This window comes from Emydura macquarii, unplaced genomic scaffold, assembly GCF_026122565.2.
Source record: "Emydura macquarii macquarii isolate MOO-44397 ecotype Brisbane River unplaced genomic scaffold, CSIRO-AGI_Emac_v2 contig_1551, whole genome shotgun sequence".
NCBI lineage: Eukaryota > Metazoa > Chordata > Testudines > Chelidae > Emydura > Emydura macquarii.
Genome location: NW_027131688.1, coordinates 17,439,502 through 17,453,992, shown reverse-complemented (window position 1 = coordinate 17,453,992; position 14,491 = coordinate 17,439,502). Strand labels below are relative to the sequence as shown.

Below are 14,491 nucleotides of genomic sequence, written 5' to 3'. Positions count from 1 at the left end.
GGGATATGTTGTTGTTACAAAGCATCACATACTCATTCACGCCTTTCTGTAACTCCTGGGGGTTGCCGCTGCTCGGCTGGGCCCAGCACTACAGCTGGGGCACTCTGTGGATGGGGACCTAGATGATGCTTGCCTGTGGGGACAGCACAGCCTGAGCGCTGAGGTTAGCTCATTTCCTGGAGCATGGCTGCAGTGGAGAGATGCGACTTGCAGATTTCAGCAGCCCTATTTGGTCCATGTCCCATTAACACAGTCCCTGCCTTGAAGATCTTATAATCCAGCGCACAGGCTAGGGAAGGACAAAATATACAGCCAAAATGTAAGTCTACTTAGACCTTGTATACTTGAAAAAAATTCACTATCCTCTCTAGCTTCTGTAGTTTGGCATTATTAGTTGGCTAATTTATTAGTAGGCACCATGGTGGAAGTGGGTCTTGAGAGAGTTGAAGAATGAGAGGGAATGCATTCCATGTGCAAGACTGGGCTGTGTCATTTGGGCATCCATTAAAGTCACCAAGGTTCCATAATACAATGACTGTTCCGTATGCGTGTCATTTCAGAACGCCATAAAATACAACTGCAGTAACCTGGTTTTCTGTGCATAACAGGCTTTATACAAATGTCGCCATAGTATTTAATGCAGTTTCTTATTTTTTTCCCTCCGTATGTACGTTTCTGTTTTTCAGATTGGGAAAATTGCTTCCAAAAAATCCCTGCCATTAAATGGGTATTCCTATGGGAAATTAAACTCAAATGATCAAAAAGTCAGCAGAGCGGTAGGTATTGGAATACACTGCATTGTAGTGAATGAGAATGGAGAATACATAGCATTGTATCCAGATCACTGGGAAAAAATAGGAATTTAATAATAATATTTTTATTATATGGTCTAGAATTACAAGCTGGCTTTGAGCTTCTTTGCTGCAAAGTCCGTGGCCAAAATCCTCATGGACTAACTGGGGCCTTGATTGGCCTCGCAGTGCGTGATAATGTAGAGACCAATCCTGCAGCCTTTGCTTGTGAGAGTAACCCTTGTTCGTGCAAGCAGTCCTATTTACTTCATTGGTGCTCAGATCTGAGGGTGACAGTAGCCAAATCAGTAAACAGACAAATTTAGTGGGCCAGATCGCCATCTGGTATATATCAGCATAGAGTCACTGAAATCAATGGAGCTCTGCCAATTTACTCACCAGCTGAGGATCTGGGCCACTGACCTCAGTGAAGTCACTGGGGATTTACCCTTTAAAATGATTCATGCAATACAGAGGATGAAATTCCTCCGCAAGGCACGATGTACCACTTGGACACTAGTTTAAGGGCTTAAGTGATTCATAGGGCCTTGTGTCTTGTACTAGGGTGAATGCCCCTCTGACTTAGTCACCGGGTAATAATCCATTAGAATTATTTTATCCATCTAGCCGTACTCCCAGCAATGTGGCATAAGGGTGCTAAGTATATGGTCACTGACATGGATGTCTTTAAGTGGATTTCTTCCCTTTGACAGTCTCTCGCAACCCCATATTACAATATAACCCATGCCATTCACATTCATAGGGTGAAATCCTGACCCTGTTGAAATCAATGGGAATTTTGCAACTGACTTCAATGAGAGTAGGACTGGACTGTCACACCCTTCCTTAATTAGATGATCAGTCTGTAATCTGTTAGCTTGTTACAGGCCAAAACGCTCATTTTACATGGGTTTGTTTTGTACAGAGGTTCACCTTTCAACTGATGGTAATATAGCAAACATTAGAGATTTTACACAAAAATTAAACTAATTAAAACCAAACAGATATTTACACTACAAGTGGTATTTCAGCTGTTTTCTTTGTGTTTGTAAACTCTAAAATGGAAGATTGATAACTGTGCTAATTTTTATTATTTTTGTTTATTCACATTTATACCTAGGGCTTAGCAGGCATTTTTAAATGAATTAGAAAGCAAGGTCCACGCCCTGGAGGTTTTAGAGCCCAGATCCTATGAGGTGTTGAGTGCCTTCTGCAAGATGCCACACACTCCCAGCTCCTAAGAGTTGCAAGAGGTACTCTCATCTAGGGTTGAAATCAATGGCAGTTAGGCACCTAAATACCTTTGGGGATCTAGACCTGACTAGGTAAAAAAATGATCCTAACATTTACAATTATTGCTGCATTGCTCTATTTCCTTAACACAAGGAAGTTGTATAGAGGTCAGTATTACATTGTAAGGTTCAGAGGGAGTGCATGGACTGTATCTGTGTTTAATAAGCAAGTTTGCCATACATTCTGCTTCTGAAAAGACACACAGAAAAAGGGAAACACCAATCTCTTAAACCGAATTGAAAGTGTAAAGAGGAAACACGGGCATTCTCATGGACTGATGGTTAGCTAAGTTCCACTTTCAAAAGTGTCATTTGAGTTATAGAAGTTTAAAAACAAACAATGGCCTGAAACCACAAAATGGCTTTATGTTTCTGACTTGTATTTATATAGCTGCAAAACTGCCCGTTTTTATTTGCAGCTTTGTTATATATACATATTATGGTCAGGACTCCATATTTTAGGCAGCGTTACCGATGAATATCTGCTATTCTTGTGTTAATTAAAGCAAAACTAAATATGTCAAATAATGTTTGGGTAAAGAAAATTTTTTTGGTGTATTGGTATAAAATAAAATTTAAAAAGTAAAATCAGCTGCTGGCTCAAGGTCCTCAGTTTGATTGGGGTATCTGGAGCAAATGAACTATTTGCTAGCAGCTGAAAAAAGAAGTAACATTCAATACTTGTTTGTAAACTGGGAGGTACCTGTTTCTGTATTAATGGCTCTTGGAAGGCTTTTTTTAGCTATGACAAACCATATCTAACATGAACTCTCTTCTAGTTCCAGTTCGTAGCGGTGATTTCAATAGCTGGGTTTATTGTCCTGATAGCTATTTACATCATAAAAGCAGTCACCATAGATTTTCCAGAGGACAAAGAAACCATTATTGGCATTTACCAGCAGATGGAGGAACAAGGAGTCTTTGGAGATATCTTGGAAGACAAGATGACTAATGAGGACAATGTCAATAGATGTAATGATTCATGCAGGTAAGCCAGATCTGAAGGTTTGTAGAGAGGGAGTTAATTAACTGATGGAGAAATAGCCATAATGTTCACAAATTCAAAAGGAGGAAGATAGCACAGCAACGTACTTTATTAGTTTATAAAGCATCGCTGATTTGGGAAGATAATTTATCCTTCTGATTACACATCTCATGGGATTACAGAAACTAGAGACAGAAAACACTCTTTGGTCATCTTGCCCAGCCCTTATGGTTCTACTTTAGAATGGTCTATTACGGTATATAGAGAGGAGTATTCTTCAGTCTTCTGCATGAAGGACTCTCAGTTCATGAATGTTTGCCTCATGATATGTGATTGCCATTGCAGTTTTGAACTTGTGGAAAGTATCCCTTACGACATGCCTTATAAGACAAATAGCACCACCGTAAAACCCTTATACCAAGCTTGGATGGGTCTCCTCAACATGGCACAGGAAAGGATTCACGTGGCTTCTTACTACTGGTCTCTCACAGGAAAAGATATAAATGTAAATGACTCATCTTCGGAACAGGTAAGAGAAAAACAAGAATAAGCTCATGTATGATCCCCGGAGCAGTGCACCTCCCAGTCTGGCTCCATGTTTCTCCATTGCCACAGTTTACCCAATTCTCATCCCATTCTCTTGGCCTTTGGAGCTTGAGGTCGCTGAGGCAACTCAGCTCTCCAGCCAAATCACAAGAAGTCCACTCCTTCTGGGGTATCGAAGTCCAAACAAATACAAAACCAAGAGAGTCTTCCACCCTGGTCTTAAGCTGAGCACAGCCCGGCTTTTCCAATGGTCTGTCTTCCCTTCCAACACTGCCCTTCTCTGGGTTCATCTTTGTCCCCTCTTGGCCTCTATTCAGTCTTTCTGTGCCTTCCCTTTGTTTGTAGGGATCGCTGCCTCACTTCATTAGGTGGCAGTATAGGAGAAACCCTTGTTTACCCTCTTCCATGGGTTTCCAGCCTTCAGAAGCCTACACAGTGAGGCTTTCCCCTATCTCAGCTGCCCTGCCACGCCTTCTCATGTCCTCTTCCTATACTATCTGCCATTCCAGGACTTCTCTCTCTCTGGCCCCCGCCCCCCGGCTTCTCTTATCCCTCCCCCCACCCATGACCTGCCTGTCACATGAGTGTGCTCATTTCCTCCAGCTGAGAGAAGACCCAAGTTTGGCCCAGCTGCAGCTGAGCCCCAACCCTCTTAAAAGGCCAGCTCATCTTGTTGCAGCATAACAAATGTTGCATTTATATGCAGGGTGAAGATATTCTGAAGAAGTTTGGAAGTTTACTTGGGAAGAATGTCTCAGTATATATTGCAACAAGCCTGCCAACTTTAGCTGGAAATTCAACTGATCTTAAAGTATTGGAGAAAAAAGGTAACTATGTAATTCACATGATATCTTCAGTTCTGCAGTGTTGTAAATAAGGACCCAAGTAAAACTGGGCACTTAGGACCCACTCTGGCTCATGCTTAGTTTACATCAATGAGACTACTCATATGCTTAAAATTAAACATGAGTTTAAGTGCTTTGCTGGATTGGATCCTCTGTGTATATTGATATACATTTAAGGTACTTTTCTGAAAGTTAAGCTTTAGGAAATATACATATATTATACAATTACTAGAAATTCATATCATACAACTACTAGAAATCCATACATGTTCTGGTCACCACAAGAATGATACAGATTACACTCCATTTTCGTGTTAATATTAAAGTTTAAGACTGTGTTAGGAATTACTTTAGCTAACGCATGGTTTTTTAAAATTTTTCCTTACTCAATATCTATCCTTAGGGGCTCATGTAAGAAGGGTCAATTTTGGACATTTGACCAAGGGTGTGCTGCATTCCAAATTCTGGATTGTAGACATGAAACACATTTATATTGGCAGTGCAAATATGGACTGGAGGTCATTTTCTCAGGTCAGATGTTTTTTATTTTGCTAAACTTAAACTCACACTGATACATATGTTGGAGATGATATCCATGGGACACATTTCAGAGCCCTGTGAGGAATGTATTTATCATGCACATATTTTATCATAGTTCTCCAGGGTAACACATGATAGTAATATCAAATATTACCAGGAAAACAATGTGGGGTGAAGGCAGCCTTTGAGGTATAAGAGAGTGAGTTCTGGCATCTATTTACTCTCTCTGCAGGTGAAAGAAGTTGGTGCCGTGATATACAACTGCAGCTGCTTAGCCAACGATCTCTGGAAAACGTTTAGAACATATTGGGATCTCGGGCATGCTAATGCCACCGTTCCCTCCTCGTGGCCGAGCAATTATTCCACCAAAATTAACAAGCATAGGCCTCTGGAAGTGCAGTTTAATGGAACTTTAACCACAGCCTATTTTTCTGTAAGCAGATTTAAAATTAAAATATTGTTTGTAAACAATGCCAAACTATTTGCTGGTAATGTCAGATTCTGTATTTCTCTCTTTGCATAGGCTCAGTTATGCCCTACTCAGAGTGAGTGTAGTACCTTATTTCAACAAGTTTCAGTGGGACTATCATGGAATAAGGTCCTATGCATCAGGAGTAAGGAATATAGAGCCAGGCTCTGTATCTTCAGATGACAATAAAGGGACAGTCCCTGCCATCAGTTACTCCCATTATGTAGTAACTTACTGCTCAGGTGTTCCCATTCATTTGAATGAGACTACTGCAGGATCAATCTATTACTCTGTGTGAATAAGAGTGGCAAAATCTGGCCTGTAGTAAATAGTGTGTTGCAAATCTAGGCCATGGTGGCTTTTAATCTTTCTTTTACTACCATGTAATGACTAGTAGATTGGAAATACAGAATTACTGTCATATTCTATAAGGTTTCTTCCTTATTATATTACCTATATGAAGGACACATTAATTATAATCTGTGATTTTTGGGGTCCAGTTTCAGAACCTAAAAATTGTTAATACAGTTCCTGAACCTGTAAATGAATACAACTCAGGAAGTTCTGTATGTGTAATCAAAACTGAGTGGAGGTGAATATAAATCAATCAATTTAAAGTTTGTTGAAAGATAATTTAAGTAGTAGGACATGAACAGAGAAATGTATAATAATCATCAGATCTTATTTCACTCCTTTACAGGCCTCTCCTCCTGCGTTTTGTCCAAAGGGTCGTACTCACGACCTCATGTCTATTGTCGGTGTTATAAATGATGCAGAAGAATATGCGTATGTCTCAGTTATGGAGTATTTTCCAACAAGCCGCTTCAGACACCCAGCAAAGTAGGAGGTTAAACCTGGATAAATTGGTCAATTGTATTAAGAACTAAATGTCCTTTGCTTTTGCCGTAATTTGTTCTTACCAAAAATGCAGCATTCCCCCCCCCCCCCCCCTTCAGAAATATAAGTATTAATTTTTCAGCCATGAAGAGAACTGAGATTTGGACACTCTGTAGTGATTATGCCATTGCAAAGCGTGTGTAAAACACAACCCTTCTGTTTTTTGGGAGCGCTTTACACTGGCTTTGCTCTCACTTCATAGAATCATAGAAATGTAAGGCTGGAAGGGAGCTCAAGAAATCATCGAGTCCAGCCCCCTGAGCTTAGTCAGGGCCAAGTAAACCTGGACCCTCCCTGACCGATGTTTGTTCAACCTGTTCTTGAAAAGTTTCAGTGATGGGGATTCCACAACCTCCCTTGGGAGCCTGTTCCACTGTTTAACTACAGCTAAAGTTAGAAAGTTTACTAGAATAAATAGCTACACAGACTGCAGGGCAGTGGAGAATCAGGCCCTTTCCCTCCAAACTTTACTCAGGCCAAAAGCATAGCAGTTACAAGAACCTCATGAGAGTAGATTAGCAGAAAAAAAATCTGAGGTAAACATTTTAAAAGAAAACGCTGCTCCTCCTAGCATCTCTCAATTGTCTCTGGTCTCCTCTACTTCCTCCCTTTATGGTTGCAGTATCCTTAAATGAAGCTTCTCTGCTTTTTCCTCCTATTTAAAGTACTTCCATGACTGTCCAGACTTTTCACTGAGGCTGTGAATGTCTGCAGAAGGAGCTATGAAAGGGGAAATTGCCAGCACTGTATGATCGGCTAGTCTCTGTGGGTAGCTAGCAAATTCTCTCCAGCCTTAGAATTATAGTCTCTGCTCATAAACTTAGCACTGAGCAATACAGAAACCTGTCGAGTCACTAGGTGTTTATAAAAAGCCCCCTAAACCCAGAGCTGCACTTGAATTAGGATGTTTATTTGCAGCCACCCTCTCTTGGTATTTCAAATTATATCTGCTTCTAACATTTCTGGATTATTGAATCATCCCCTCCCCCCCAAAAAAAACAAAAACAAACAAAAAAAACCTGATACAGATCATGTATAACTGTGGGGGTTGGACTAGATGAACTCCTGAGGTCCCATCCAACCCTAGTCTATGATTCTATGATAATTATGTATGTGTGTGTTGCTTAAAGTCTCCTGTGAGGAACAGATTGGGCCCTATATTGCCAGTATGTAGAGATAGATGGGTTATAGAATCATAGAAATGTAGGGCTGGAAGGTCTTGAGACCTTGAGAGGTCATCATCTAGTCCAGCCCCCTGCACTGAGGCAGGACCAAGTAAATCTAGACCCTCCCTGAGAGGTGTTTTGTCTAACCTATTCTTAAAACAATTAATGATGGACCATCCACAACCTCCCTTGGAAACCTATTCCAGTATTTAAAGTATCCTTTTAGTTGGAAAGATTTTTCTAATACTTTGTTATTACCAAAACACTCAAAGAGTGGCTGCCACCTGATGGATAATTTTCAAATCAGACAGTGAAGGGGAAATAGCGTATATTTGATTTTCTGTCATATATTGTATATATGATTTTCTGTATTTCTCTTTTCCCATTCTTTTTGGCCCAGAATATTTGCATGAAAATAGGCTCTTTTTCCTTTCAGGAGTCCACTTGTTAATGTTGTGCATTCTCCATTTGAAGCCTTAATCCCCAGTTTATGTTATCTGGGTCCTGATCTGATGCAAATGGAAGTTTGAGGGCCTAGGAAATGCAGGATTGAGTCCCTGGAAATCTCCACAGCAACCAGCTGAAATGTTACAAACGGAGGCTGATTAGTTCAGGTTAGGTAGAAGCAGCTGAGGCAGATGAACTCGGAAGAAACAAAGCTTCTGTTTTCATATCCATGTGTTAATTAATTAAACACTGGAAACAGTGTTAGCAGAATAATCCCTGAACAGAATGTTTTTCAAAGACTTCCAAGTATATTATAGCGCATGGGCCTGATTCTGAAAACACGAGTAGTTCTGTTGCCTTCAATGGGATGACATGTGGGAGTGAGGGTTTGAGGAAACAAAGCCCTACTTCTTTGTTTTATTGGTTAATAATTCCTTTTGCAAGCACTCAGACATCTTGCAGTGGTAGGGGAATAGATTAAGTAAATTAACTCACCACAGCCATGCAGGAAGACCTAGGGCAAGCCACTGAACCACTCTGTGTGTCAGTTTCCCCATTGGTGTAACAGGAATAATAATGCTTTCCCTCCTCTGTGAAGTGCTTTAAAATCCATAGAATGAAAGTGCTACACAAGAGTTAAGAGTTAGTCATTATGGGCCGTATTCTGCCCTCCATGGAAGGTGTCATCAGTCTTCCTCCACAGTGTATCTCAACCAAGTGCCAGGGAGAAATGCAGAGTCTCTCCTCCTTTGTGTCTAACAGCATACTAAAGGGGGCAGGCAGGGGTGGGGGGAAAGGTGGGGCCATGCCCTTTCCTCCATCTGCACTGGCTGATGGAGTGGGACCAGGGTATAGAGTGGGAACAGCCTCTGTTCACCTGACACATTCAGGAGGCATTCTTCAGGCATGCCTCCTGGTTTTCCCCTCGGGCTCCACATTGCCTCTTACTCTGGGTAGTACCTTCAAAGGTCTGATCCAGCCCTACATTATTCCTGCTATTGTTATTTTATCATCAGTGTGGTGTTAGATATTTATTGTCTCAATTGTCTCTGCATGTCTTTTAAAAGGACCTTTTCTGTTTGTTTACTTTCACTCCCATAGATACTGGCCAGACATTGACAATGCTCTGAGACGCGCGGCATTCAACCACAATATACAAATCAGGCTTTTGATCAGCTGCTGGATCCACACTGACCCATCCATGTTCCATTACTTGCAGTCCCTTCGTGCGCTCAGTGATCCACATGCCAACATCACCATAGATGTGGTAAGAGAAGAAAACTCTTTTGACATAATGGGCCATGCTTTAAAAAAAGGCAGCTTTCAAGCAGGCACCGCAAGTGTTTGTGTGTATAAATGCATAACTGGGCCTAGATGATGATGTTCAACATTATTCTTAACTGAACCCAGCAACCATCACTTCCATCCGCTCTGGTTTGATTTCAGCAGCTGTCTTGATATGGACATGTTATTAGCATGGAATACCAGTGAATTATGAAGCATGTTTACCAAGGAATGCCATTATATGGCTAGTGATTACATGGTTGCCAAAAGCTTTGGTGGTGCAATCTGATTGCCACTCATAGATGTAAACTGAATATACAGTCAGACCGCCTTAAGGACCTCGCTAAAGACTGAGCTGGGTGGCACTTGATCTATAAGGAATGTATATCCCGATGGGATTTGTCGTGATGGTGATATTCTTCTAGGAAGCAATGGCTGTATTTATTGCAAGCCAGTTTGCAATACTAGTAAGTGTGCAAGGAAATCTACAAAGAGTGTAGCTGATTCATTACAATTAAATGACAAGCTCTACTTCACACCCTCTGCCAACTTTCACAGCAGTATCTTTTCTGGTGTGGCATGTGTAAGAAATTACACTTTGTCTAATTAGTAGCATCACTCACACTTTTATGAATGTTAGTTACCTCTCTGCAAGTTACACTAAACAATACACAGAGGTGGTTATGGACACTAGAGTGAAATCTCTCATTGTGGGGGGCTCCCAGCTTGGTGCAGGTAAATGGATAGTAGAGAATAACAGAATCAAGATGGATGGAGTTTTAGCAGGGAAGGTGACAAACAATGGCTTGAAATGTAATTTTTAATTAAAGTAAAAAAGCAATTGTAAGGCGCTGTTGCTTTTTTGCAGTACCGCTCCCTGTCTGGGATCAGCCCATTCAACTGTACAGGATTGCTGCAACAATCAGTGATGAATGCAGAATAGTAAGGCTATTAAATAGCTATCTAAAACTGTATTTAGTTGTCTTTAGTGTAATATGATAGCTCTTTCACGGATGGAACGTTGTGAAGTACACATTATCCTTATCTGATCTTGCTGATTTATCCAGTTTTGCTGACTAGTGGAGTCATTAGTTTGTCCAAGTTACTTTTCTTGGATAATAGCAAAATCTCTCTTATAAATGATCTAAAGCCAGAGTTTTTGAAAATATTGGTTTATTCTATTCTATTCTATTTTATTCTATTCTATTCTATATAGATTTTCATTTGAAAACTTGGAAAGTTTACAGCGTCCAATAATATAATCTATGCTTCAGTCTAGTAATTCTATGTATGTTTTATGATTACTTTCCATCCAGAAAATCTTCATTGTTCCAGTTCTGAATCACACAAATATTCCTTTTGGTAGAGTGAACCACAACAAATATATGGTCACTGATAAAGTGGCGTACATTGGTAAGTGTCCTATTTGAAAACGCATAGTGTAAGACATGATCAGGACTACAGGGTTGGGACAGAGCTGAAATGGGAGTGGGTGTTGTGTCAAATGTTAGCTAAATGTACCTTGAAGAGTACAGAAAACATAGAGTGGATAGCTTTAGCAAAATATCTGCACTGGATAGAAGAATAAAGACATGATGGGGGAAAATAACGTAAGGCAAATTCAGCCAGAGATTATTTCATTTGTTTGTGAACCATTAAGAATGTAGTACAGGAGACCATGGCCCTGGATGAGCAGACATTAGTATTATTGTCAAGCACTCGTAGTGATCTCATACATTGTGTGTTTAGGTTCATGCAATGACACTTAGTATTCCAGGAAAGAAAACATTATTTTGCTTTAACAAAAGCTCAGTGCGCGGAATCCATTGACCAGTTGTTTATTAAGCAGTATTCCAGGAGCAGAGTGGAGGATACAGGGGCCTCCGGCTTGCTGAATTATTAACCACATGTTGGTGTTGATGTCTCATGCTCATATTAGACTCTTAGATGAGAGTAAGTGATAGAAAAGGTCACCAAGTTCACCAGCCTGTCAGTGTGGGATTGTGACATACTGAATTATATTTAGAAAATAGAAGTGCAGTTAGTTACAAAGAGAATTTATTTTCCGCCCAAAGCACTTCTTCGAATCAATGGGAAATCTGTCTGAGTGAGCCCACCAGCCACAGAAACCCTGCATGCTAACATTTGAATTTATTCACAGTGCTTTGTGTTATGATAACTGTTGACAGAGCATCAGAAATCACATTCAGCTAGATCTCTTCCTTGATCTGGGACATCTGGTTAATAGCATTGACACTTACAGGTGTAGCACATAGTGCTTGTGGGTGTTGTATTCATCTAGACCCTGCTTTCTTGTAACAAGTAATGTTCAGCTGCAAAACTTTTTTTTTTTTTTTTGTCTTCTGATGGTTTAAAAGTTTTGCAGGGATTGCATTGTCACTGGGCAACTAAGGCACTGCCCCACAGAAAACAGAGAGAGAGTGCAGAGTGAAATACATTTATTAGATATGGGCTTGAACCAAAATATCAAACCTGACATCCCCTGCTTTGTGGCTTGCTCCTATTTCTATAACAGGTACATTCAGTGCATCTGTGCCACAACCTCCAGTGTATGAGACTCCTACGGAGCCTCTAATTGACACTTAAAGTTGCTTTTCTATATTGGAGTCGTCAAATGAGAAACAGGTGGCCTGATTTTCAAAGATGCTAATGACTTGCAGCTCCCTTTGACTTTAATGGCATTTGAGGTTGTATCACATTTCTGAAAATCAGTCCACTTATATTTGGGTGCCTTAAATATGTACTGAGGAGCCTAACATTAGGCCCCAGGCTTGGAAATTTCATCCGACGTCACTTCTCCCATTTGCCTCTCTGCCCAACAAAATATTTGAAATAAATTGTACTTCCTTATTAACCATCAATTTTTCTATCCTGTAGGGACTTCCAATTGGTCAGAAGATTATTTTACTAATACAGCTGGAGTTGGGCTGATAATCAACCAGACGTCAATGGATCTACAAAGAAATAAGCCCATTATACAGGAACAATTAAAAAATCTTTTTGAACGAGACTGGAATTCCAAATATTCAGTAAATATGGAAGATCTGCATGGGCAGAAAGACTGTGCCTGGGAAGAGGGATTAAGTTACTTATAAAGTTCAACATTTTTGTTTCTGTTTGAAATTTAATATACATGAAATATATAGTTTCTTTTTGATTCTTTGTCAAAGAAATCATTTTCTACTGGTATATCCTGTTACTTAATGTTCTGTGAATGTAGTTCAATGTACCTGTATAATCAAATAATTTTTGGCACTTAAATGTGTGAACTATTTGAACGCTCCACATGGTTAGCCCACCTTTCTAAAATAAATATTTTCCCAGTTGTAAGTCAGAATGTCCAGTATTTGAGTGCTCGTGAGAGGAATAACCTTGTAGAGATGCAAAAGGAGATGGTTCCATTTCCATGGGGTCTTTAACTCTGAGTTGCCTGACTGGTGGCGGTTTTACGCATTATTCCATTTGCTTGTATGTGTTTAAATATTTGTATTAAAGTCCAAGACAACATTAGACATAGGCCACATAAGCAGCTGCCCAGGGCACATTGAGGACCAGGTTTGTAAAGGTAGTTAAGCACCCAAAGATGCAGATTCCCAGACTTCAATGCCAGAAGGGACCATCGTGATCATCTAGTCTGGCCTCCTGTATCACACAGGCCATAAAGCTTCCCCAGAATGATTCCTGGAACATTTCTTTTAGATAAGAAATAAAAATCTTGATTTTAAAGTTGTCAGTGATGGAGAATCTACCACAACCTTTAGTAAATTATTCCAGTGGTTAATTACTCTCACTGTTAAAAATCTACACCTTATCTCCCATCTGAATTGGTCTAGCTTCAACGTCCAGCCATTGGATCATGTTTTACCTTTCTCTGCTGGTTTGAAGAGCCCATTATTAATTATTTATTCCCAAATACTTACAGGATGTAATCAAATCACCCCTTAGCCTTCTCTTTGTTAAACTAAAGAGATTGAGCTCTTTCAGTCTCTCTCACTCTAAGGCGTGTTTTCTAATCCTTTAATCATTCTCACGGCTCTTTTGTGAACCTTTATCAATTTATCTTCAATTGTGGGCACCAGAACTGAACACAGTAATCCAGCAGTGGTCACACCAGTGCCACACATACAGGTAAAATAACCTCTACTCCTACCTTAGAATCTCCTGTTTATGCATCCCAGGCTCGCATTACCTCTTTAGGGTTCCGTGTCACACTGGGAGCTCATGTTCAACTGATTAGCCACCACAACCCCAAAGCTTTTTCACAGTCACTGCTTCCCAAGGTAGAGTGCTCTATTGGACCGACTGGCTGGGCAGCAGAAAAGAACCTGAGAGTTACAGTGGACAAGAAGCTGGATATGAGTCAGCAGTGTGCCCTTGTTGCTAAGAAGGCTAACTGCATATTGGGCTGCATTAGTAGGAGCATTGCCAGCAGATCGAGGGAAATGATTATTCCCCTCTATTCAGCATTGGTGAGGCCACATCTGGAGAACTGTGTCCAGTTTTGGGCCCACCACTACAGAAAGGATGTGGACAAATTGGAGAGAGTCCAGCGGAGGGCAATGAAAATGATTAGGAGGCTGGGGCATGTGACTTATGAAGAAAGGCTGAGGGAACTGGGCTTATTTAGTCTGAAGAAGAGAAGAGTGAGGGGGGATTTGATAGTGTCCTTCAACAACCTGAAGGGGGTTCCAGGGAGGATGGAGATAGGTTGTTCTCAGTGGTGGCAGATGACAGAACTAGGAGCAGTGGTCTCAAGTGGCAGTGGGGGAGGTCTAGGTTGGACATTAGGAAAACGTTTTTCACTAGGAGGATGGTGAAGCACTGGAATGGGTTACCTAGGGAGGTGGTGGAATCTCCATTCTTAGAGGTTTTTCAGGCCTGGCTTGACAAAGCCCTGGCTGGGATGATTTAGTTGGGGTTGGTCCTGCTTTGAGCAGGAGGTTGGACTAGATGACCTCCTGATGTCCCTTCCAAGCCTAATATTCTATGATGGAGTAAGTATGGCTCATGTTCTTAGGTCTATTAGTGCCTAGATATATACATGGTCATTTAACCACATTAAAATGCATATTGTTTGCTTGTGCCCAGTTTACCACAACAGTTGTCTTCAGGCTCTCCCTCCTCCAACCCCAGCCCACCTGGCACTCTCCTCGTCAACAATCCCTCCACCAGACTTTCTTCCACATCACCTCCACCCCGACTCCCCCT

General features: G+C 40.8%; 1 protein-coding gene across 1 annotated transcript; it reads left to right on the top strand.

Moving 5' to 3' along the window:
• Positions 1–418: 418 nt before the first annotated feature.
• On the top strand, positions 419–12,609 carry PLD4 (phospholipase D family member 4). Its single transcript, XM_067555185.1, has 11 exons — positions 419–427; positions 687–776; positions 2,863–3,071; positions 3,414–3,597; positions 4,321–4,441; positions 4,863–4,990; positions 5,232–5,432; positions 6,169–6,308; positions 9,080–9,245; positions 10,579–10,675; positions 12,161–12,609. Exons 1-11 carry the CDS (start codon positions 419–421, stop codon positions 12,376–12,378), a joined length of 1,563 nt encoding a protein of 520 aa, XP_067411286.1. The 3' UTR covers positions 12,379–12,609.
• Positions 12,610–14,491: the final 1,882 nt, after the last annotated feature.

What these genes read in the sequence shown, in the direction of transcription:
- PLD4 (XM_067555185.1), top strand. An exon ending in ATCAAAAAGTCAGCAGAGCG is followed by an intron (nt 777 to 2,862) that starts GTAGGTATTGGA and finishes ACTCTCTTCTAG; the next exon opens with TTCCAGTTCGTAGCGGTGAT. An exon ending in AGATGTAATGATTCATGCAG is followed by an intron (nt 3,072 to 3,413) that starts GTAAGCCAGATC and finishes TTGCCATTGCAG; the next exon opens with TTTTGAACTTGTGGAAAGTA.